General features: G+C 43.0%; 1 protein-coding gene across 1 annotated transcript; it reads left to right on the top strand.

The window, feature by feature from the left end:
* Window positions 1–2,998: 2,998 nt before the first annotated feature.
* LOC123729659 (hyphally-regulated protein) lies at window positions 2,999–26,010 on the top strand. Its single transcript, XM_045705325.1, has 3 exons — window positions 2,999–3,122; window positions 25,255–25,322; window positions 25,477–26,010. Exons 1-3 carry the CDS (start codon window positions 2,999–3,001, stop codon window positions 26,008–26,010), a joined length of 726 nt encoding a protein of 241 aa, XP_045561281.1.
* The last annotated feature ends 634 nt before the right edge of the window (window positions 26,011–26,644 follow it).

The following is a 26,644-nucleotide window of genomic DNA, read 5'->3' as shown; positions in this document are numbered from 1 at the left end:
TATCAACGAATTGGCCACTATTCTAGAAAAATCCTCAGCCCCTGGTGTTAGTCTCCACAATTCAGAGGTTAAATGCCTACTCTTCGCAGATGCCTGCTGTCATCCACAGCACATGGCCTACAGCAGAGCCTGGACCTGCTAGAGCAGTACTGCCAGACCTGGGCCCTTGCAGTAAACCCCAAAAGACTAAAATAATGATTTTTCAGAGAAGATCCAGATCTAAGAGAATTAGACCAAAGTTCTCAATTGGTACAAAATATATAGAGTACTGCACACACTACAACTACTTAGGATTAAAAATAAGCTCAACTGGACACCTTAATGAGGCAGTGAATGAACTGAGAGAGAAAGCACGCCTGGCATTAAAAAACGAATTCAAATTGAAATACCTATTCAAATTTGGCTAAAACTAATTGAATGTGTCATTGAACCAATTGCACTTCGTGGCAGCAAGGTGTGGGGTCCACTTGCAAAACAAGATTTCACCACATGGGACAAACACCCCACTGAAATCCTGCATGCAGAGTTCTGTAAGATTCTCCTACATGTCCAAAACTACAAACAATGCATGCAGGGCAGAATTAGGCCAATATCCACTAATAATAAAAACTCAAAAAAGAGCAATTCAGTTTTGGAAACATCTAAAATACAGTGACCGCCTGTCATATCATTACCAAGCCCTGCAATGCCAAGAGCTGAGCAAAGAAAAGAGTCCCCTCATCCAGCTGGTCCTGGGGCTGAGTTCACAAACCTGTTCTACTAACACACTGAAGCCTCAGGACCAGAACATCCAATCAATCAGAATAAACCAAATTACAACAGAGTCAAAACAAAACTACATTGCTTATTGGGAAACACAAGCACAAAGCAAAATGCAGTGCTATCTGGTCCTAAATGGACAGTACACCGTGGTTAACCATTTGACCATGGTTACTGATCAAAACCTTAGAAAAACCTTGACATAGTACAGGCTCAGTGAGCACAGCCTTGCCATTGAGAAGGGTAGACACAGGAAAATCTGGCTCCCTGTAGAGGAAAGGCTGTGCAACCACTGCACCACAGCCGATCCTGAGACAAAGCTGCATTTCCTGACAAAATGTCAAAAATATAAAACAATTACAGAGTGTCATTTCCCCAAATTTGAAACCCTTATTCAAGGTTTCAAAGACCTCTCTGATGAGGATAGGCTACCCGTCCTGTTGGGGGAGGACGCAGAGAGCTGTGGGTTGGCAGCGCACTACATTGCTGCCTGCCATAAGTTGAGGGACAGTGTCTGACAGACCAATCAACCTGCACATGTCCTCTACTGTATGCTTATTGTTATTGTTCAATGTATGGTTATTTTGACCCTTGATTATTGTTGTTACTGTTGTCCCGTTGACAATTTTGATTCTTATTATTTTCATATTGTAAATATCCAAAGTAAGCTTTGGCAATATGTACATTGTTACGTCATGCCAATAAAGCAAATTGAATTGAATTGAAAGAGAGAGAGAGAGAGAGAGAGAGAGAGAGAGAGACATGTACTAACACAAAAGAAACATGACACAGTATGTAAATCATAACACAATACTGCAGGAAATTAAGAAATTGATTAAATGCTGGAAGTGAATGCTGGAATTAAACAATTAACTACGCAAATGAGAAAAAGCTGTGTGCATTAAGGAAATAGAGGCCTGGCTCAAATAGAAGCCTGTCTGTAATAAGCGCCTGTTTTGTTCAGTGATTTAAGCAAATCAACGCCCGGGCTATTAAGTGGTATAGTGTACATAGTATATCTATATGTTAATATACTGTATACATTAAGGATCAATGAATGTTGTTTGACCAGTGTTGATGACAGATGATAGCAGAGAGGTTGTTTGACCAGTGATGATGACAGAGGTTGTTTGACCAGTGATGATGACAGAGGTTGTTTGACCAGTGATGATGACAGAGGTTGTTTGACCAGTGATGATGACAGAGGTTGTTTGACCAGTGATGATGACAGAGGTTGTTTGACCAGAAATGATGACAGCGGTTGTTTGACCAGTGATGATGACAGAGGCTGTTTGACCAGTGATGATGACGGAGGCTGTTTGACCAGTGTTGATGACAGAAGATGACAGAGGTTGTTAGCTTGGTACTGTAGTACATACAATCCTCTAAAGTAAATTTAGCTGTCAGCAAAACATTTCATCAAATTACCATCTTCATTTTCCAACCACCCCCAGTTAGTTAGTAATAGCAGACATTTTGCTTCTTCTCCGCTGTAGTTATGAGGCTGATGATTGATAGTGATGATTAGACTGCATTCCAAATGGCACCCAATTCCTTGTATAGTGCACTATGGGCCCTGGTCAATTTTGGTGCTATTTGGGACACAACCCTAGTCCTTGCTTCATTTACTGGCCCAGTGTTCTGCATGATGATCCGGGATCTGTTCTGTTCAGATCTGTTTTAATAATGTACTGCTAATTAGCATGTACTACTGACACAGTTTTACTTCCTCCCTTGCACCTTCCCCTCCCTCCCTCCCTCCCCTCCCTCTCTCCTCCTCTCCCTCTCTCCACCTCTCCCTCTCTCCATCCCTCTCTCCTCCTCTCCCTCTCCCTCTCTCCACCTCTCCCTCTCTCCATCCCTCCCTCCCCTCCCTCTCTCCTCCTCTCCCTCTCTCCACCTCTCCCTCCTCCTCCTCTCCCTCCTCCTCTCCCTCTCTCCACCTCTCCCTCTCTCCTCCTCTCCCTCTCTCCACCTCTCCCTCCTCCTCTCCCTCTCTCCACCTCTCCCTCCTCCTCTCCCTCTCTCCACCTCTCCCTCTCTCCACCTCTCCCTCTCTCCACCTCTCCCTCTCTCCACCTCTCCTTCCTTCCTTCCTTCCTTCCTTCCTTCCTTCCTTCCTTCCTTCCTTCCTTCCTTCCTTCCTTCCTTCCCTCCCTCCTAAACTCTGTGGTCCATTAAGTGGAGTGTGTCACGAGTAGAAGGCTCAATAGATGCCCAGTGAGATGTGTCCGCCTGAATGGAGCGTGGTGCCATGTCTACACTGGACAGAGGAGAGGAGGGGAGGGAGGGATGGTGGACAGAGGGAGATGATGAGAAGAGAGGAGAGGGGAGGGGAGGGGAGAGACGAGACAAGACGAGAGGTGAGGTTAAGGAGACGAGGGGAGTGGAGGGGAGAGGAGAGGGGAGGGGGAGGAGTGAGGGAGAGAGGGTGGGGGGAAAGGAGGAGGAGGCAGTGCTGCTGGCTTAGCCATTGCATGTCTACATCAGTGAAGGTTACTGTTACCAGTTGTGACAATCTCTGCCTGACAGGCTTGTGCTTTACTCACCAAGGGAGAAAAAATAACCTTCATGTTAACATGATTTCATCTGCTGAATCTTTAGGTAAGATGGAACCATGTCACCATTCGGAAAGGAACCATGTTCCCATTCAGAAAGGAACCATGTCACCATTTGGAAAGGAACCATGTTCCCATTCGGAAAGGAACCATGTTCCCATTCAGAAAGGAACCATGTTCCCATTCGGAAAGGAACCATGTTCCCATTCGGAAAGGAACCATGTGCTCATTCGGAAAGGAACCATGTTCCCATTCGGAAAAGGGAAAAGGTAGCAAAAGGACAAGGAACACAAGAATTCACAACCATTTTTCAGAGATATTCATAGTGGCCATCAAATGTTCTATACATCTACATTAAATAAACGTTTAAAAAAAAAAAAGATGATAACCAACTCTAGTTCTTTCTGGTTATTGGTCTTTTCTACTGTATTTAGCGATGAATGATCAATGACATATGATCAATCAGTAGCTACACTATGGTGATCAATTCCAATATACTTCCCAGGTTGATTGGAGATGTGAGTAATGGGAGAGCAATTACTCAATACTAATTTCTGATAGAAATAAACTGTATACATGTCATAGATAAAATATAGAAATATACTGTATTTATGTCATAGAGAAAATATAGAAATATACTGTATATGTCATAGAGCATTTATAGAAATACACTGTATATATGTCATAGATAAAATATAGAAATATACTGTATATATGTCATAGAAAAAATATAGAAATATACTGTATATATGTCATAGTTAAATATAGAAATATACTGTATATATGTCATAGTTAAATATAGAAATATACTGTTTTTTTATAGAAATATACTGTATATATGTCATAGTTAAATATAGAAATATACTGTATATATGTCATAGATAAAATATGGAAATATACTGTATATATGTCAAAGATAAAATATAGAAATATACTGTATATGTCAAAGATAAAATATAGAAATATACTGTATACATGTCATAGAGAAAATATAGAAATACACTGTATATATGTCATAGATAAATATAGAAATATACTGTATCTATGTCATAGATAAAATATAGAAATATACTGTATATGTCATAGAGAAAATAAAGAAATATACTATATATATGTCATAGATAAAATATTGAAATATACTGTATATGTCATAGACAAAATAGATGAAGTCGTTATCCAGCCCGTCATATCCCAGTAAATGGACTTTACCTTCATCATGTAATTATCAACAAATCAAAGTCTTAACATGTTATAAAATGTATAGCGGTTTTAACCAATCAGCATTCAGGATTCGACCCACCCGTTGTATAAATAACGTATAGCCGACAAAGTAGTAGAATCTTTATATGTGACTGAATGAGCGAAATACTACAGTATAGTTACACATACAGGCAACACCTACACTTTAACTCAGCAGACTGATACGGTCTAGAGTTTCGCCCGCGGCGATGATTTTACACCCGATCATAACAGTATCCTATAACAGCAGGGTTGAACAATTCTGGCGTATTTCCCCAAATTCCCAGAACACCTTGTTGTAGGATTTCCTGCTCATTCCTTTCTGATTTTGGGAATCTTCCAAACGGGATTTATGGAAAACGAGGACTTTTGGGAAAGTTACTGGAATTTTGCAACCTATAAGAGCAACATATATTAACCTCTTCAAATCAACGTTTATTGGTCGCGTAAGTGCTGTTATTGTGAAGTGGAAACGTCCAGGAGCAACAACGGCTCAGCTGCGAAGTGGTAGGCCACACAAGCTCACAGAACGGGACCGCAGAGTACTGAAGCGTGTAGAGCGTAAAAATCGTCTGTCCTCTGCTGCAACACTCACTACAGAGTTCCAAAGGGTCTCTGGAAGCAACGTCAGCACCAGAACTGTTAGTCGGCAGCTTCATGAAATGGGTTTCCATGGCTGAGCAGCTGCACACAAGCATAAGATCACCGTGCGCAATGCCAAACGTCGGCTGGAGTGGTGTTTTTACACTGCTGCTACTCGCTGTTTATTATCTATGCACAGTCACTTTACAAATTACCTCGACTAACCTTTACCCCGTCACATTGACTCGGTACTGGTACCCCCTGTATATAGCCTCGTTATTGTCATTTTCTTGTGTTACGTTTATTTTTTATATATAAATGTTGTTTTTTTCCCAGGATAGTCTACTCAGTAATACTTGCCACTGTTTTCCAGGGAGTCTTGGGTTCCATAGAACCAGTAAAACACACAGATGGCTTCCCTGTTACACATCCTCCCATCCTCCTAAAGAAAAATATGCTTTTAGCAACCAGTTTCTACTCTTCCTCCATCACTGCTTTGAAGCTAATAAACCTCTTACCACCATGACCAACTGTAGTTTCTTAAGTTGTGTCTCAAATGGCACCCTAATCCCTATGGGCCCCGGGTTAACAATAGGGCGCATTATAGGGAATAGGGTGCTATACTAACATTTGGGACTCAGCCTCGATAGAAGACATTCGTTTACCCTTTTCCTCCCGGTTGTCACTGGTCTTGAATCGGATCCGACAGCACTATTCAAAACCCTGATGAAGGAGCTTTGCTGTTCAAACATGGGTTGTTATTAAAATGTATTGAAGTAGACTGATAGAGTGGTCTCTTTCTCTCTTTGAAATCACTGTGAACATTACGAGATGACATTAGACTGGGATGTTTCTGGGCATCAGTCATTAAGACTGTGTGCGTGTGCGTGTGCGTGCACGGTAATGTTCTACCTGCCAGTAGTGTGAATAGAGGGGATATGATAATGTTCTTCCTGCCAGTAGAGTGAATAGAGGGGATATGGTAATGCCAGTAGTGTGAATAGAGGGGATATGGTAATGCCAGTAGTGTGAATAGAGGGGATATGGTAATGCCAGTAGTGTGAATAGAGGGGATATGGTAATGCCAGTAGTGTGAATAGAGGGGATATGATAATGTTCTTCCTGCCAGTAGTGTGAATAGAGGGGATATGGTAATGCCAGTAGTGTGAATAGAGGGGATATGGTAATGCCAGTAGTGTGAATAGAGGGGATATGGTAATGCCAGTAGTGTGAATAGAGGGGATATGGTAATGCCAGTAGTGTGAATAGAGGGGATATGGTAATGCCAGTAGTGTGAATAGAGGGGATATGGTAATGCCAGTAGTGTGAATAGAGGGGATATGGTAATGCCAGTAGTGTGAATAGAGGGGATATGGTAATGCCAGTAGTGTGAATAGAGGGGATATGGTAATGCCAGTAGTGTGAATAGAGGGGATATGGTAATGCCAGTAGCGTGAATAGAGGGGATATGGTAATGCCAGTAGTGTGAATAGAGGGGATATGGTAATGCCAGTAGTGTGAATAGAGGGGATATGGTAATGCCAGTAGTGTGAATAGAGGGGATATGGTAATGCCAGTAGTGTGAATAGAGGGGATATGGTAATGCCAGTAGTGTGAATAGAGGGGATATGGTAATGCCAGTAGTGTGAATAGAGGGGATATGATAATGTTCTTCCTGCCAGTAGTGTGAATAGAGGGGATATGGTAATGCCAGTAGTGTGAATAGAGGGGATATGGTAATGCCAGTAGTGTGAATAGAGGGGATATGGTAATGCCAGTAGTGTGAATAGAGGGGATATGGTAATGCCAGTAGTGTGAATAGAGGGGATATGGTAATGCCAGTAGAGTGAATAGAGGGGATATGGTAATGCCAGTAGTGTGAATAGAGGGGATATGGTAATGCCAGTAGTGTGAATAGAGGGGATATGGTAATGCCAGTAGTGTGAATAGAGGGGATATGGTAATGCCAGTAGTGTGAATAGAGGGGATATGGTAATGCCAGTAGTGTGAATAGAGGGGATATGGTAATGCCAGTAGTGTGAATAGAGGGGATATGGTAATGCCAGTAGTGTGAATAGAGGGGATATGGTAATGCCAGTAGTGTGAATAGAGGGGATATGGTAATGCCAGTAGCGTGAATAGAGGGGATATGGTAATGCCAGTAGCGTGAATAGAGGGGATATGGTAATGCCAGTAGTGTGAATAGAGGGGATATGGTAATGCCAGTAGTGTGAATAGAGGGGATATGGTAATGCCAGTAGTGTGAATAGAGGGGATATGGTAATGCTAGTAGCGTGAATAGAGGGGATATGGTAATGCCAGTAGTGTGAATAGAGGGGATATTGTGATGCTAATTTTGGTAATTTGTTTCTTCACTGGGATCATGGCTGGTTGAGTTCAGTTGAGTTCCGGAACTCCAATTTGAGCAGCAGCAGCTGAAAAATGAGCTCCTACAAATATTGAAATTTACATGGTTTTTAGAGTGAAGTACATCGGAAAAAAGCAAAAGAAAACTGCAAGACTGAATAGGAGAAAAAACAAGCAACAAACAAAGAAGATAACTATTTTTCATAAAATTGTAGTTATCTTAGCAAGCTGAATTGTTTACCAGTTGCTAAGCAGTTGCTAGGGACTCTTTGGAAGAAGCTAGCTAGCTAACGAAGAACAACAAAGAATATCTAGTTAACAGAAGAAAAGAAAGAGAAAATCAGGACAGAAGAAAAAGGATATCAAAGTGAAACAGTTCTCTAAAGACACAGGAGACAATAATACAAGAAACAACACATCTGTAGCTTGTCAACTATGTGTCTGTCTATCCCTGTTCTCTCCTCTCTGCACAGGCCATACAAACGCTTCACACCGCGTGGCCGCTGCCACTCTAACCTGGTGGTCCCAGCGAGCACGACCCACGTGGAGTTCCAGGTCTCCGGCAGCCTCTGGAACTGCCGGTCTGCAGCCAACAAGGCTGAGTTCATCTCAGCCTATGCTACCCTCCAGTCCCTAGACTTCCTGGCGCTGACGGAAACATGGATTACCACAGATAACACTGCTACTCCTACTGCTCTCTCTTCGTCTGCCCACGTGTTCTCGCATACCCCTAGAGCATCGAGCCAGCGGGGTGGTGGCACTGGAATCCTCATCTCTCCCAAGTGGACATTCTCTCTTTCTCCCCTGACCCATCTGTCTATCTCCTCATTTGAATTCCATGCTGTCACAGTTACCAGCCCTTTCAAGCTTAACATCCTTATCATTTATCGCCCTCCAGGTTCCCTTGGAGAGTTCATCAATGAGCTTGACGCCTTGATAAGTTCCTTTCCTGAGGATGGCTCACCTCTCACAGTTCTGGGTGACTTTAACCTCCCCACATCTACCTTTGACTCATTCCTCTCTGCCTCCTTCTTTCCACTCCTCTCCTCTTTTGACCTCACCCTCTCACCTTCCCCCCCTACTCACAAGGCAGGCAATACGCTTGACCTCATCTTTACTAGATGCTGTTCTTCCACTAATCTCATTGCAACTCCCCTCCAAATCTCCGACCACTACCTTGTATCCTTTTCCCTCTTGCTCTCATCCAACACTTCTCACTCTGCCCCTACTCGGATGGTATTGCGCCGTCCCAACCTTCGCTCTCTCTCTCCCGCTACTCTCTCCTCTTCCATCCTATCATCTCTTCCCTCTGCTCAAACCTTCTCCAACCTATCTCCTGATTCTGCCTCCTCAACCCTCCTCTCCTCCCCTTTCTGCATCCTTTGATTTTCTCTGTCCCCTATCCTCCAGGCCGGCTCGGTCCTCCCCTCCTGCTCCGTGGCTCGACGACTCACTACGAGCTCACAGAACAAGGCTCCGGGCAGCCGAGCGGAAATGGAGGAAAACTCGCCTCCCCTGCGGACCTGGCATCCTTTCACTCACTCCTCTCTACATTCTCCTCTTCTGTCTCTGCTGCTAAAGCCACTTTCTACCACTCTAAATTCCAAGCATCTGCCTCTAACCCTAGGAAGCTCTTTGCTACCTTCTCCTCCCTCCTGAATCCTCCTCCCCCCTCCCCCCTCCTCCCTCTCTGCGGATGACTTCGTCAACCATTTTGAAAAGAAGGTTGACGAAATCCGATCCTCGTTTGCTAAGTCAAACGACACCGCTGGTCCTGCTCACACTGCCCTACCCTGTGCTTTGACCTCTTTCTCCCCTCTCTCTCCAGATGAAATCTCGCGTCTTGTGACGGCCGGCCGCCCAACAACCTGCCCACTTGACCCTATCCCCTCCTCTCTTCTCCAGACCATTTCCGGAGACCTTCTCCCCTTCCTCACCTCGCTCATCAACTCATCCTTGACCGCTGGCTACGTCCCTTCCGTCTTCAAGAGAGCGAGAGTTGCACCCCTTCTGAAACAACCTAAACTCGATCCCTCCGATGTCAACAACTACAGACCAGTATCCCTTCTTTCTTTTCTCTCCAAAACTCTTGAACGTGCCGTCCTTGGCCAGCTCTCCTGCTATCTCTCTCAGAATGACCTTCTTGATCCTAATCAGTCAGGTTTCAAGACTGGGCATTCAACTGAGACTGCTCTTCTCTGTGTCACGGAGGCTCTCCGCACTGCTAAAGCTAACTCTCTCTCCTCTGCTCTCATCCTTCTAGACCTATCTGCTGCCTTTGATACTGTGAACCATCAGATCCTCCTCTCCACCCTCTCCGAGTTGGGCATCTCCGGCGTGGCCCACGCTTGGATTGCGTCCTACCTGACAGGTCGCTCCTACCAGGTGGCGTGGCGAGAATCTGTCTCCGCACCATGCGCTCTCACCACTGGTGTCCCCCAGGGCTCTGTTCTAGGCCCTCTCCTATTCTCGCTATACACCAAGTCACTTGGCTCTGTCATATCCTCACATGGTCTCTCCTATCATTGCTATGCAGACGACACACAATTAATCTTCTCCTTTCCCCCTTCTGATAACCAGGCGGCGAATCGCATCTCTGCATGTCTGTCAGACATATCAGTGTGGATGACGGATCACCAGCTCAAGCTGAACCTCGGCAAGACGGAGCTGCTCTTCCTCCCGGGGAAGGACTGCCCGTTCCATGATCTCGCCATCACGGTTGACAACTCCCTTGTGTCCTCCTCCCAGAGTGCTAAGAACCTTGGCGTGATCCTGGACAACACCCTGTCGTTCTCCACTAACATCAAGGCGGTGACCCGATCCTGTAGGTTCATGCTCTACAACATTCGCAGAGTACGACCCTGCCTCACACAGGAAGCGGCGCAGGTCCTAATCCAGGCACTTGTCATCTCCCATCTGGATTACTGCAACTCGCTGTTGGCTGGGCTCCCTGCCTGTGCCATTAAACCCCTACAACTCATCCAGAACGCCGCAGCCCGTCTGGTGTTCAACCTTCCCAAGTTCTCTCACGTCACCCCGCTCCTCCGCTCTCTCCACTGGCTTCCAGTTGAAGCTCGCATCCGCTACAAGACCATGGTGATTGCCTACGGAGCTGTAAAGGGAACGGCACCTCCATACCTTCAGGCTCTGATCAGGCCCTACACCCAAACAAGGGCACTGCGTTCATCCACCACTGGCCTGCTGGCCCCCCTACCTCTGAGGAAGCACAGTTCCCGCTCAGCCCAGTCAAAACTGTTCGCTGCTCTGGCACCCCAATGGTGGAACAAGCTCCCTCACGACGCCAGGACAGCGGAGTCAATCACCACCTTCCGGAGACACCTGAAACCCCACCTCTTTAAGGAATACCTAGGATAGGATAAAGTAATCCTTCTAACCCCCCCCCCCTTAACAGATTTAGATGCACTATTGTAAAGTGGTTGTTCCACTGGATATCATAAGGTGAATGCACCATTTTGTAAGTCGCTCTGGATAAGAGCGTCTGCTAAATGACTTAAATGTAATGTAAATGTAATGTGGTAGTTTCACGCATCCCATAGCTGAGTTAAGAGGTAGTAATGCTGAGTTAAGAGGTAGTAATGCTGAGTTAAGAGGTAGTAATGCTGAGTTAAGAGGTAGTAATGCTGAGTTAAGAGGTAGTAATGGTGAGTTAAGAGGTAGTAATGCTGAGTTAAGAGGTAGTAATGCTGAGTTAAGAGGTAGTAGAGCTGAGTTAAGAGGTAGTAATGCTGAGTTAAGAGGTAGTAATGCTGAGTTAAGAGGTAGTAGAGCTGAGTTAAGAGGTAGTAATGCTGAGTTAAGAGGTAGTAATGCTGAGTTAAGAGGTAGTAATGCTGAGTTAAGAGGTAGTAATGCTGAGTTAAGAGGTAGTAATGCTGAGTTAAGAGGTAGTAATGCTGAGTTAAGAGGTAGTAATGCTGAGTTAAGAGGTAGTAATGCTGAGTTAAGAGGTAGTAATGCTGAGTTAAGAGGTAGTAGAGCTGAGTTAAGAGGTAGTAATGCTGAGTTAAGAGGTAGTAATGCTGAGTTAAGAGGTAGTAATGCTGAGTTAAGAGGTAGTAATGCTGAGTTAAGAGGTAGTAATGCTGAGTTAAAAGGTAGTAATGCTGATGTAGACCAGTTGGTCTTGTAACCAGACCATGAGCTGAATGCTGTGAAAATAGACATGATTGGCTGGAGGGATTTCTGGGTGTTTGCGACGTTGAACAGCATGTCATCATGTCAGCATGTCATTGCTTGTTCAGTTTGTTGGATTTTGATATGTGAGGAAGCCACATTTTGATGTATGCTTTGTGCCAGTGATCAAGAGGGAGAGCAAATAGCATAGGGGAGGCGGGACAACCTTGTTTACGTGACTTCTGAATTGGAATATCAGCCATGTAACACAATTGAACAGAAATGACACTCTGATCCACTTGTTGAGAGAGAGAGAGAGAGAGAGAGAGAGAGAGAGAGAGAGAGAGAGAGAGAGAGATAGGGCGGGGTGTGAGACAAGGGTGCAGCTTGTCTCAAGTCCAAGCCTGTTCAACAGCTACATCAATGAACAAGCAGCGCTGTTTGAACGATCTGCAGCCCCTGGACTCACAGTCAAAGATGAGGTCAGATTCCTGCTCTACCCAGATGACCTTGTCCTGCTTTCACCAACACAGCAAGGTCTACAGGAACAACTTAACATTCTTTGGGAATACAAACATCAACTGGGCATTCAACAGTAACTTTCAGAAAACCAAAGTCATGATTTTCCTGAAAAAATGCATTTTACTTCACAAAAAGAACATTCTCAAAATAAATATTCCAAATCTGGTGCAAAATATTCAATAATTTTACCAATTGTACTATATGGAAGCGAGGTTTAGGGTCCAACCTATAATTATGATTATAACCAGAAATTCTAGAAAAATCTACATACATAATTCAGCAGAATTATCCAAAATATCCCAACGAAAGCACATAATAATGCATGGAGAGCGGAACTCGGAAGATTCCCTTTAATTGTAAACACAGTTTGAAATTAAGCCACCAAAACATCCTTACAATTCTAAGCACTGGATACCCAAGAGCTAAACCCTGAAAAGAGTGGCCCCTATGTCAGCTGTTAAAAACAATAAAACAATACTATTATCCAAACACACAGGGAAATCAATCAGGTTGTTATAGAAATGAATACCTCCTATTTGACAAAATGGGAAAATTAACCAAAAACACAGAATAAACTAAATTGCTATTTGGCCTATTTCCGCCATACTGGCAGAATATCTCTGTTCTGTTAGAGATAGAAAACAGAGACAGATCCTGTACAAATACAGGCTCAGTGACCACCAATTGGCCATAGAAAAAGGGAGACACAAAAAAGACATGGCAACGCAAAGAGTAGTGTCAATGGTCACTGCACGTCAGGGGAGGTAGACACCGAGCAGCACTGCCTCGTCAACCGTGAGAAATACTCCCAGATAAGATCATATTTCTCAAGACAATTTCTCAATCAATTCCCAACTTCTGTCCATTTACTTATGAAATACATTTGGGAATTATTCTGGGTGAGGGAGAAACCGCAAATATTACAGCCAGACTGTGGAGACTGTGGTTGAAAACGAGCCTGCAGGGTAAAACAGGCACTTTTATTGACAAGTTGATTTAAGGTGTACTGTCCCTGTAAAAATAAAAAATCATCTCAAACTCAAGCTCAGACATGTAGATGATTGCCACAGCCCGAGGGACATTCCAGACCCCAAAAAAGCCCTCTACTATTTCCATTGTATATAACTGGCAGTAATACACAGTGGAACCATCATCATGTTGTTGTATATAACTGACAGTAATACACAGTGGAACCATCATCATGTTGTATATAACTGACAGTAATACACAGTGGAACCATCATCATGTTGTTGTATATAACTGACAGTAATACACAGTGGAACCATCATCATGTTGTTGTATATAACTGACAGTAATACACAGTGGAACCATCATTCTGTTGTATATAACTGACAGTAATACACAGTGGAACCACCATCATGTTGTATATAACTGACAGTAATACACAGTGGAACCATCATCATGTTGTTGTATATAACTGACAGTAACGCACAGTGGAACCATCATCATGTTGTATATAACTGACAGTAATACACAGTGGAACCATCATCATGTTGTTGTATATAACTGACAGTAACGCACAGTGGAACCATCATCATGTTGTTGTATATAACTGACAGTAATACACAGTGGAACCATCATCATGTTGTTGTATATAACTGACAGTAATACACAGTGGAACCATCATCATGTTGTTGTATATAACTGACAGTAATACACAGTGGAACCATCATCATGTTGTTGTATATAACTGACAGTAATACACAGTGGAACCATCATCCTGTTGTATATAACTGACAGTAATACACAGTGGAACCATCATCATGTTGTATATAACTGACAGTAATACACAGTGGAACCATCATCATGTTGTTGTATATAACTGACAGTAATACACAGTGGAACCATCATCATGTTGTTGTATATAACTGAATGTAGTACACAGTGGAACCATCATCATGTTGTTGTATATAACTGGCAGTAATACACAGTGGAACCATCATCATGTTGTTGTATATAACTGACAGTAATACACAGTGGAACCTTCATCCTGTTGTTGTATATAACTGACAGTAATACACAGTGGAACCATCATCATGTTGTTGTATATAACTGACAGTAATACACAGTGGAACCATCATCATGTTGTATATAACTGACAGTAATACACAGTGGAACCATCATCATGTTGTTGTATATAACTGACAGTAATACACAGTGGAACCATCATCATGTTGTATATAACTGACAGTAATACACAGTGGAACCATCATCATGTTGTTGTATATAACTGACAGTAATACACAGTGGAACCATCATCATGTTGTTGTATATAACTGACAGTAATACACAGTGGAACCATCATCATGTTGTTGATATAACTGACAGTAATGCACAGTGGAACCATCATCATGTTGTTGTATATAACTGACAGTAATACACAGTGGAACCATCATCATGTTGTTGTATATAACTGACAGTAATACACAGTGGAACCATCATCATGTTGTGATATAACTGACAGTAATACACAGTGGAACCATCATCATGTTGTTGTATATAACTGACAGTAATGCACAGTGGAACCATCATCATGTTGTTGTATATAACTGACAGTAATACACAGTGGAACCATCATCATGTTGTTGTATATAACTGACAGTAATGCACAGTGGAACCATCATGTTGTATATAACTGACAGTAATACACAGTGGAACAATCCTGAATAGAGGGGATATGGTAATGCCAGTAGTGTGAATAGAGGGGATATGGTAATGCCAGTAGTGTGAATAGAGGGGATATGGTAATGCCAGTAGTGTGAATAGAGGGGATATGGTAATGCCAGTAGTGTGAATAGAGGGGATATGGTAATGCCAGTAGTGTGAATAGAGGGGATATGGTAATGCCAGTAGTGTGAATAGAGGGGATATGGTAATGCCAGTAGTGTGAAAAGAGGGGATATGGTAATGCCAGTAGTGTGAATAGAGGGGATATGGTAATGCCAGTAGTGTGAATAGAGGGGATATGGTAATGCCAGTAGTGTGAATAGAGGGGATATGGTAATGCCAGTAGTGTGAATAGAGGGGATATGGTAATGCTAGTAGCGTGAATAGAGGGGATATGGTAATGCCAGTAGTGTGAATAGAGGGGATATGGTAATGCCAGTAGTGTGAATAGAGGGGATATGGTAATGCCAGTAGTGTGAATAGAGGGGATATGGTAATGCCAGTAGTGTGAATAGAGGGGATATGGTAATGCTAGTAGAGTGAATAGAGGGGATATGGTAATGCCAGTAGTGTGAATAGAGGGGATATGGTAATGCCAGTAGCGTGAATAGAGGGGATATGGTAATGCTAGTAGTGTGAATAGAGGGGATATGGTAATGCCAGTAGTGTGAATAGAGGGGATATGGTAATGCCAGTAGTGTGAATAGAGGGGATATGGTAATGCCAGTAGTGTGAATAGAGGGGATATGGTAATGCCAGTAGTGTGAATAGAGGGGATATGGTAATGCCAGTAGTGTGAATAGAGGGGATATGGTAATGCCAGTAGTGTGAATAGAGGGGATATGGTAATGCCAGTAGTGTGAATAGAGGGGATATGGTAATGCCAGTAGTGTGAATAGAGGGGATATGGTAATGCTAGTAGCGTGAATAGAGGGGATATGGTAATGCCAGTAGTGTGAATAGAGGGGATATGGTAATGCCAGTAGCGTGAATAGAGGGGATATGGTAATGCTAGTAGTGTGAATAGAGGGGATATGGTAATGCCAGTAGTGTGAATAGAGGGGATATGGTAATGCCAGTAGTGTGAATAGAGGGGATATGGTAATGCCAGTAGTGTGAATAGAGGGGATATGGTAATGCCAGTAGTGTGAATAGAGGGGATATGGTAATGCCAGTAGTGTGAATAGAGGGGATATGGTAATGCCAGTAGTGTGAATAGAGGGGATATGGTAATGCCAGTAGTGTGAATAGAGGGGATATGGTAATGCCAGTAGTGTGAATAGAGGGGATATGGTAATGCCAGTAGCGTGAATAGAGGGGATATGGTAATGCCAGTAGTGTGAATAGAGGGGATATGGTAATGCCAGTAGCGTGAATAGAGGGGATATGGTAATGCTAGTAGTGTGAATAGAGGGGATATGGTAATGCCAGTAGTGTGAATAGAGGGGATATGGTAATGCCAGTAGTGTGAATAGAGGGGATATGGTAATGCCAGTAGTGTGAATAGAGGGGATATGGTAATGCCAGTAGTGTGAATAGAGGGGATATGGTAATGCCAGTAGTGTGAATAGAGGGGATATGGTAATGCCAGTAGTGTGAATAGAGGGGATATGGTAATGCCAGTAGTGTGAATAGAGGGGATATGGTAATGCCAGTAGCGTGAATAGAGGGGATATGGTAATGCCAGTAGTGTGAATAGAGGGGATATGGTAATGCCAGTAGTGTGAATAGAGGGGATATGGTAATGCCAGTAGTGTGAATAGAGGGGATATGGTAATGCCAGTAGCGTGAATAGAGGGGATATGGTAATGCCAGTAGTGTGAATAGAGGGGATATGGTAATGCCAGTAGTGTGAATAGAGGGGATATGGTAATGCCAGTAGTGTGAATAGAGGGGATATGGTAATGCCAGTAGTGTGAATAGAGGGGATATGGTAATGCCAGTAGTGTGAATAGAGGGGATATGGTGATGCTAATTTGGTAATTTGTTTCTTCACTGGGATCATGGGTGGTAGTTTCACGCCTCCCATAGCTGAGTTAAGAGGTAGTAATGCTGAGTTAAGAGGTAGTAATGCTGAGTTAAGAGGTAGTAATGCTGAGTTAAGAGGTAGTAATGCTGAGTTAAGAGGTAGTAATGGTGAGTTAAGAGGTAGTAATGCTGAGTTAAGAGGTAGTAATGCTGAGTTAAGAGGTAGTAGAGCTGAGTTAATAGGTAGTAATGCTGAGTTAAGAGGTAGTAATGCTGAGTTAAGAGGTAGTAATGCTGAGTTAAGAGGTAGTAATGCTGAGTTAAGAGGTAGTAATGCTGAGTTAAGAGGTAGTAATGCTGAGTTAAGAGGTAGTAATGCTGAGTTAAGAGGTAGTAGAGCTGAGTTAAGAGGTAGTAATGCTGAGTTAAGAGGTAGTAATGCTGAGTTAAGAGGTAGTAATGCTGAGTTAAGAGGTAGTAATGCTGAGTTAAGAGGTAGTAATGGTGAGTTAAGAGGTAGTAATGCTGAGTTAAGAGGTAGTAATGCTGAGTTAAGAGGTAGTAGAGCTGAGTTAAGAGGTAGTAATGCTGAGTTAAGAGGTAGTAATGCTGAGTTAAGAGGTAGTAATGCTGAGTTAAGAGGTAGTAATGCTGAGTTAAGAGGTAGTAATGCTGAGTTAAGAGGTAGTAATGCTGAGTTAAGAGGTAGTAATGCTGATGTAGACCAGTTGGTCTTGTAACCAGACCATGAGCTGAATGCTGTGAAAATAGACATGATTGGCTGGAGGGATTTCTGGGTGTTTGCGACGTTGAACAGCATGTCAGCATGTCAGCATGTCATTGCTTGTTCAGTTTGTTGGATTTTGATATGTGAGGAAGCCACATTTTGATGTATGCTTTGTGCCAGTGATCAAGAGGGAGAGAAAATAGCATAGGGGAGGCGGGCCAACCTTGTTTACGTGACTTCTGAATTGGAATATCAGCCATGTAACACAATTGAACAGAAATGACACTCTGATCCACTTGTTGAGAGAGAGAGAGAGAGAGAGAGAGAGAGAGAGAGAGAGAGAGAGAGAGAGAGAGAGAGAGAGAGAGAGAGATAGGGCGGGGTGTGAGACAAGAGTGCAGCTTGTCTCAAGTCCAAGCCTGTTCAACAGCTACATCAATGAACAAGCAGCGCTGTTTGAACAATCTGCAGCCCCTGGACTCACAGTCAAAGATGAGGTCAGATTCCTGCTCTACCCAGATGACCTTGTCCTGCTTTCACCAACACAGCAAGGTCTACAGGACCATTTATGTGGCGTCGTCAAAGATGGAATCTTTGCTATCGTCAATTTATTCCAAGATCAGCATGCATGTAAGTTAGTGCTTCAACGTCCCTGTGAAAAGTTTAGCGATAAACTGAACAGAACTACACTCTCTTCTACCATTGTTTTAAATATATTTAATGGTCTCGTTGCAAAAGCAAAATTGTCGCAAGGGAACTTTTATTTATATATTTTATTTCACCTTTATTTAACCCGGGTAGCAAAGATTATAGCAAACCCCACTGAATTGGTGCTCGCTAGCTTTGCAAATTCAGCTATTGTTAGAAGCCAGCCAATATGAAACAAACGATTAAAATTACAAAAGGTTGCAGCATATGTTGTGTAAATGGTGAACTCATACAGCTGTCAACTCTTGTCACTGCAATCCGTTTCACATTTGCTAGCTACCTTTTAGATCGAAGCCCATATAGAATGATAGAAGATAAGATGATAGAAGCCCATCTCCTACTGTAAATAACCTACATACTGTGTGTGTGTAGCCAACCAGGTAGAAAAATGGCAGAAAAATGGCAGAAAAAAGACGGACATCAGAGTATTTTTCAGTACACCAAAACGCAAAGTAAGAACCCTAGTAGCCTAATATCTCAAAGACTAGTTGATAAAATGTTCATAAGAAAGAAATGAAATTCTAATGGAAATGTTTCACAATGATGTCATTAGGCAGAGCAGGCAACAGATGGCACACAGACAGCAGAGTTGGGGACAGATATGCAGGGACAGACTGGCAGAGACAGGGAGTCTCAGGTAAGTTTGTTGAGTCTTTGTTTGGCAACATTATGAAAGGTTCTCGATTTTTTTTACTTGTAAAATAGGAACATAATTGGAAAATGCCATGGATACCCCCACTCTCAAATTAAACTGGTGACTGAACTAAGATTTGTTAAAGGCAATGGTATTGCTGTTGTGATTAGTTGTGTAGTTTTAGGTACCGGTAGTTAGGAGTACGGCAAACACCTTATTTCTTTGGTTCCTCAATATACATTTACCATATTAAACGTAGGCTATGTGTTACAGCACTACTTTTGGTGTCCCCCTCAGGAATTGCTCTTGAGAAAATGTAATGTAATTGTCCCCTCCAAAGTTGATATCAGATTTTCGCCCCTGCCAACACAGCAAGGTCTACAGGAACAACTTAACATTCTTTGGGAATACAAACATCAACTGGGCATTCAACAGTAACTTTCAGAAAACCAAAGTCATGATTTTCCAGAAAAAAGGCATTTTACTCCACAAAAAGAACATTCTCAAAATAAATATTCCAAATCTGGTGCAAAATATTCAATAATTTTACCAATTGTACTATATGGAAGCGAGGTTTAGGGTCCAACCTATAATTATGATTATAAACAGAAATTCTAGAAAAATCTACATACATAATTCAGCAGAATTATCCAAAATATCCCAACGAAAGCACATAATAATGCATGGAGAGCGGAACTCGGAAGATTCCCTTTAATTGTAAACACAGTTTGAAATTAAGCCACCAAAACATCCTTACAATTCTAAGCACTGGATACCCAAGAGCTAAACCCTGAAAAGAGTGGCCCCTATGTCAGCTGTTAAAAACAATAAAACAATACTATTATCCAAACACACAGGGAAATCAATCAGGTTGTTATAGAAATGAATACCTCCTATTTGACAAAATGGGAAAATTAACCAAAAACACAGAATAAACTAAATTGCTATTTGGCCTATTTCTGCCATACTGGCAGAATATCTCTGTTCTGTTAGAGATAGAAAACAGAGACAGATCCTGTACAAATACAGGCTCAGTGACCACCAATTGGCCATAGAAAAAGGGAGACACAAAAAAGACATGGCAACGCAAAGAGTAGTGTCAATGGTCACTGCACGTCAGGGGAGGTAGACACCGAGCAGCACTGCCTCGTCAACCGTGAGAAATACTCCCAGATAAGATCATATTTCTCAAGACAATTTCTCAATCAATTCCCAACTTCTGTCCATTTACTTATGAAATACATTTGGGAATTATTCTGGGTGAGGGAGAAACCGCAAATATTACAGCCAGACTGTGGAGACTGTGGTTGAAAACGAGCCTGCAGGGTAAAACAGGCACTTTTATTGACAAGTTGATTTAAGGTGTACTGTCCCTGTAAAAATAAGAAATCATCTCAAACTCAAGCTCAGACATGTAGATGATTGCCACAGCCCGAGGGACATTCCAGACCCCAAAAAAGCCCTCTACTATTTCCATTGTATATAACTGGCAGTAATACACAGTGGAAGCATCATCATGTTGTTGTATATAACTGACAGTAATACACAGTGGAACCATCATTCTGTTGTATATAACTGACAGTAATACACAGTGGAACCACCATCATCATGTTGTTGTATATAACTGACAGTAATACACAGTGGAACCATCATCATGTTGTTGTATATAACTGACAGTAATACACAGTGGAACCACCATCCTGTTGTTGTATATAACTGACAGTAATACACAGTGGAACCATCATCTTGGTGTTGTATATAACTGACACTAATACACAGTGGAACCATCATCATGTTGTTGTATATAACTGACAGTAATACACAGTGGAACCATCATCATGTTGTATATAACTGACAGTAATACACAGTGGAACCACCATCCTGTTGTTGTATATAACTGACAGTAATACACAGTGGAACCATCATTCTGTTGTATATAACTGACAGTAATACACAGTGGAACCATCATCATGTTGTTGTATATAACTGACAGTAATACACAGTGGAACCATCATGATGTTGTTGTATATAACTGACAGTAATACACAGTGGAACCATCATCATGTTGTTGTATATAACTGACAGTAATGCACAGTGGAACCATCATCATGTTGTATATAACTGGCAGTAATACACAGTGGAATCATCATCATGTTGTATATAACTGACAGTAATACACAGTGGAACCACCATCCTGTTGTTGTATATAACTGACAGTAATGCACAGTGGAACCATCATCATGTTGTTGTATATAACTGACAGTAATACACAGTGGAACCATCATCATGTTGTATATAACTGACAGTAATACACAGTGGAACCATCATCATGTTGTATATAACTGACAGTAATACACAGTGGAACCATCATCATGTTGTTGTATATAACTGACAGTAATACACAGTGGAACCATCATCATGTTGTTGTATATAACTGACAGTAATACACAGTGGAACCATCATCATGTTGTATATAACTGACAGTAATGCACAGTGGAACCATCATCATGTTGTTGTATATAACTGACAGTAATACACAGTGGAACCATCATCTTGGTGTTGTATATAACTGACAGTAATACACAGTGGAACCATCATCATGTTGTATATAACTGACAGTAATACACAGTGGAACCATCATCATGTTGTTGTATATAACTGACAGTAATACACAGTGGAACCATCATCATGTTGTATATAACTGACAGTAATGCACAGTGGAACCATCATCATGTTGTTGTATATAACTGACAGTAATACACAGTGGAACCATCATCATGTTGTATATAACTGACAGTAATACACAGTGGAACCATCATCATGTTGTTGTATATAACTGACAGTAATACACAGTGGAACCATCATCATGTTGTGATATAACTGACAGTAATACACAGTGGAACCATCATCATGTTGTTGTATATAACTGACAGTAATACACAGTGGAACCATCATCATGTTGTTGTATATAACTGACAGTAATACACAGTGGAACCATCATCATGTTGTTGTATATAACTGACAGTAATACACAGTGGAACCATCATCATGTTGTTGTATATAACTGACAGTAATACACAGTGGAACCATCATCATGTTGTATATAACTGACAGTAATACACAGTGGAACCATCATCATGTTGTATATAACTGACAGTAATACACAGTGGAACCATCATCATGTTGTTGTATATAACTGACAGTAATACACAGTGGAACCATCATCATGTTGTTGTATTTAACTGACAGTAATACACAGTGGAACCATCATCATTGTTTCCTTAAATGTATTGACTGAAGGTTCCACAATACAGCAGCAGTGGTGTTGTACCTGTATTCATGATTCCATTTATTATTATTACTACTGAAATGAACTGGATTTCATTATCCTCATTGTTTTGTACTGTATTATCTGAAATGCTGTTCTACTACACTGCTTTGTCAGTATCTACTAATGAATCTGAATAAGAATTATTTGAGAGAGTAGAGAGAGACAGGGCCGTGGGGTGAGACAGGGATGCAGCTTAAGCCCCACCGTCTTCAACATATATATCAATGAATTGGCGAGGGCGCTAGAACAGTCTGCAGCACCCGGACTCACCCTACTAGAATCTGAAGTCAAATGTCTACTGTTTGCTGATTATCTGGTGCTTCTGTCCCCAACCAAGGAGGTCCTACAGTATCACCTAGATCTTCTGCACAGATTCTGTCAGACCTGGACCCTGACTGTAAATCTGATTAAGACCAAAATAATGGTGTTCCAAAAAAGGTCCAGTCGCCAGGACCACAAATACAAATTCCATCTAGACACCGTTGCCCTAGAGCACACAAAAAAACTATACATACCTCGGCCTAAACATCAGCGCCACAGGTAACTTCCACAAAGCTGTGAACGATCTGAGAGACAAGGCAAGAAGGGCCTTCTATGCCATCAAAAGGAACATCAAATGCAACATACCAATTAGGATCTGGATAAAAATACTTGAATCAGTTATTGACCCATTGCCCTTTATGGTTGTGAGGTCTGGGGTCCGCTCACCAACCAAGAATTCACAAAATGAGACAAACACCAAATTGAGACTCTGCATGCAGAATTCTGCAAAAAAATATCCTCAGTGTACAACATAAAACACCAAATAATGCATGCAGAGCAGAATTAGGCCGATACCCGCTAATTATCAAAATCCAGAAAAGAGCCGTTAAATTCTACAACCACCTAAAAGGAAGCGATTCCCAAACCTTCCACAACAAAGCCATCACGTACAAAGAGATTAACCTGGAGAAGAGTCCCCTAAGCAAGCTGGTCCTGGGGCTCTGTTCACAAACACAATCACACCCCACAGAGCACTAGGACAGCAACACAATTAGACCAAACCAAATCATGAGAAAACAAAAAGATAATTACTTGACACATTGGAAAGAATTAACAAAAAAACAGAGCAAACCAGAATGCTATTTTGCCCTAAACAGAGAGTACACAGTAGCAGAATACCTGACCACTGTGACTGACCCAAGCTTAAGGAAAGCTTTGACTATGTACAGACTCGGTGAGCATAGCCTTGCTATTGAGAAAGGCCGCAGAAGGCAGACTTGGCTCTCAAGAGAAGACAGGCTATGTGCACACTGCCCACAACATGAGGTGGAAACTGAGCTGCACTTCCTAACCTCCTGCCAAATGTATGACCATATTAGAGACACATATTTCCCTGAGATTAAACAGATACACAAAGAATTTGAAAACAAACCCGATTTTGATAAACTCCCATATCTACAGGGTGAAATACCACAGTGTTTCACTACAGCAGCAAGATTTGTGACCTGTTGCCACAAGAGAAGAGCAACCAGTGAAGAACAAACACCATTGTAAATACAACCCATATTTATGCTAATTTGTTTTCCCTTTTGTACTTTAACTATTTGTACATCGTTACAACACTGAATATAAATATAATATGACATTTGTAATGTCTTTATTCTTTTGGAACTTCTGTGAGTGTAATGTTTACTGTTCATTTTTATTGTTTATTTCACTTTTGTATATTATCTACCTCACTTGCTTTGGCAATGTTAACATATGTTTCCCATGCCAAGAATTGAATTGAATTGAATTCAGAGATAGAGAGAGAGAGAGAAAGAGAGAGATACAGAGAGAGTGAGTAAGAAAGACAGATAAAGATATATATATATATATATATATATATATATAGAGAGAGAGAGAGAGAGAGAGAGAGAGAGAGAGAGAGAGAGAGAGACAGAGAGACAGAGAGACAGAGAGAGAGGGAAAGAAAGAAAGAAAGATAAAGATATATATATATAGAGAGAGAGAGAGAGAGAGAGACAGAGTGAGAGGGAAAGAAAGAAAGAGAGATAGAGAGAGGAAGAGAGAGAGAGGGCCTTACCAGGTGTAGTGTTCGGGTAAGAGTCAGATCGTCAGTTCTGTTGCCACCATTTAAAAGTCCAACTGTCAGTGTCTCATCTTCTCTCTTCTGTTCCATCTCTGTCTTTTCCTTTCCTCTGTCTCCTTCTCTCTCTCTTCCCGTCCACTCGTTCTTCCAGTCCATCCAGTTTCCTCCTGTCTTCCTTGACAGGATCGCAGAGCGGCACTTAACTCAGCTGGGTTTGGGGTTGGGTAGCACCAACACACACCCCAACCAACACACACACACACACCCCAACCCCCCCCCCCCACACACAACACACACACACACACACACACACCCCAACCAACACACACACACACCCCAACCAACACACACACACACAACCCAACACACCACCCAAACACACACACACACACACACACACACACACACACACACACACACACACACACCCCAACCAACACACACACACCCCCCAACAACACACACACACACCCCCCACCAACACACACACACCCCAACACACACACACACACACACACACACACACACACACACACACACACACACACACACACACACACACACACACACACACACACACACACACACACACACACACACACACACACACACCCCAACCAACACACACACACACCCCCAACCAACACACACACACACCCCCAACCATCACACACACACACACACACACACACACACACACACACACACACACACACACACACACACACACACACACACACACACAACACACACACACACACACACACACACACACACACACACACACACACACACACACACACACACACACACACACACACACACACACACACACACACACACCCCAACCAACACACACACCCCAACCAACACACACACCAGCGAACGAGTCAGAGTTTCTGTTATCTTTCAATGTTTTGGGATTCTGAATCTTTCTACCTCTTGTTTCCTCTCCTCTATCAGACTCACTAAGAGAGAGGGAACAAACAAGGTCTCAGAAAGAAGGAGAGAGTAGAGAGGGAACGGACAAGGTGCGGGCGGGTGGGCGGGAGAGAGGAGAGAGAGACAGAGGAGGGGGAGGTTAGAGAGAGAGGAGGGGGAGGTTAGAGAGAGAGGAGGGTGAGGATAGAGGTAATTAGTCAGTCTGTACCTGACTCTTACTGACACAAGCCCTGAATTCCACAGATCACAGGAGGAGAGGAACGAGGGGAGGAGGAAGGAGAGAAACAAGGAGAGGAACGAGGGGAGAAACGAGGGGAGGAACGAGGGGAGAAAAAAGGGGAGGAACGAGGGAAGAAACAAGGGGAGGAACAAGGGGAGGAAAAAGGGGAGGAAAAAGGGGAGGAACGAGGGGAGGAACGAGGGGAGGAACAGAGGGGAGGAACGAGGGGAGAAACGAGGGGAGGAAAAAGGGGGAGGAACAGGGGGGAAGAGGGGAGGAACGAGGGGAGGAACGAGGGGAGGAAAAAGGGGAGACAGGGGAGGAAAAAGGGGAGAAACAAGGGGAGGAACGAGGGGATGAACGAGGGGAGAAACGAGGGGAGGAACGAGGGGAGGAACGAGGGGAGAAACGAGGGGAGAAACGAGGGGAGAAACGAGGGGAAGAACGCGGGGAGGAACGAGGGGAGGAACGAGGGGAGGAACGAGGGGAGGAACGAGGGGAGAAACGAGGGGAAGAACGAGGGGAGGAACGAGGGGAGGAACGAGGGGAGAAAATAAAGACAATCACCCAGTCCTGGACTGGACACACAGCCAGAGAAACACAGCCCTGGACTGGACACACAGCCAGAGAAACACTGCCCTGGACTGGACACACAGCCAGAGAAACACAGTCCTGGACTGGACACACAGCCAGAGAAACACAGTCCTGGACTGGACACACAGCCAGAGAAACACAGCCCTGGACTGGACACACAGCCAGAGAAACACAGTCCTGGACTGGACACACAGCCAGAGAAACACATTCCTGGACTGGACACACAGCCAGAGAAACACAGTCCTGGACTGGACACACAGCCAGAGAAACACAGCCCTGGACTGGACACACAGCCAGAGAAACACAGTACTGGACTGGACACACAGCCAGAGAAACACAGCCCTGGACTGGACACACAGCCAGAGAAACACAGCCCTGGACTGGACACACAGCCAGAGAAACACAGCCCTGGACTGGACACACAGCCAGAGAAACACAGTCCTGGACTGGACACAGAGCCAGAGAAACACAGCCCTGGACTGGACACACAGCCAGAGAAACACAGCCCTGGACTGGACACACAGCCAGAGAAACACAGTCCTGGACTGGACACACAGCCAGAGAAACCTGAAGGATTAAGTGAGATTAAACAGCTCC

This window comes from Salmo salar, chromosome ssa22, assembly GCF_905237065.1.
Source record: "Salmo salar chromosome ssa22, Ssal_v3.1, whole genome shotgun sequence".
NCBI lineage: Eukaryota > Metazoa > Chordata > Actinopteri > Salmoniformes > Salmonidae > Salmo > Salmo salar.
Note: the sequence above shows the minus strand (reverse complement) of the source record. Positions and strands in the feature narration are given on the sequence as shown.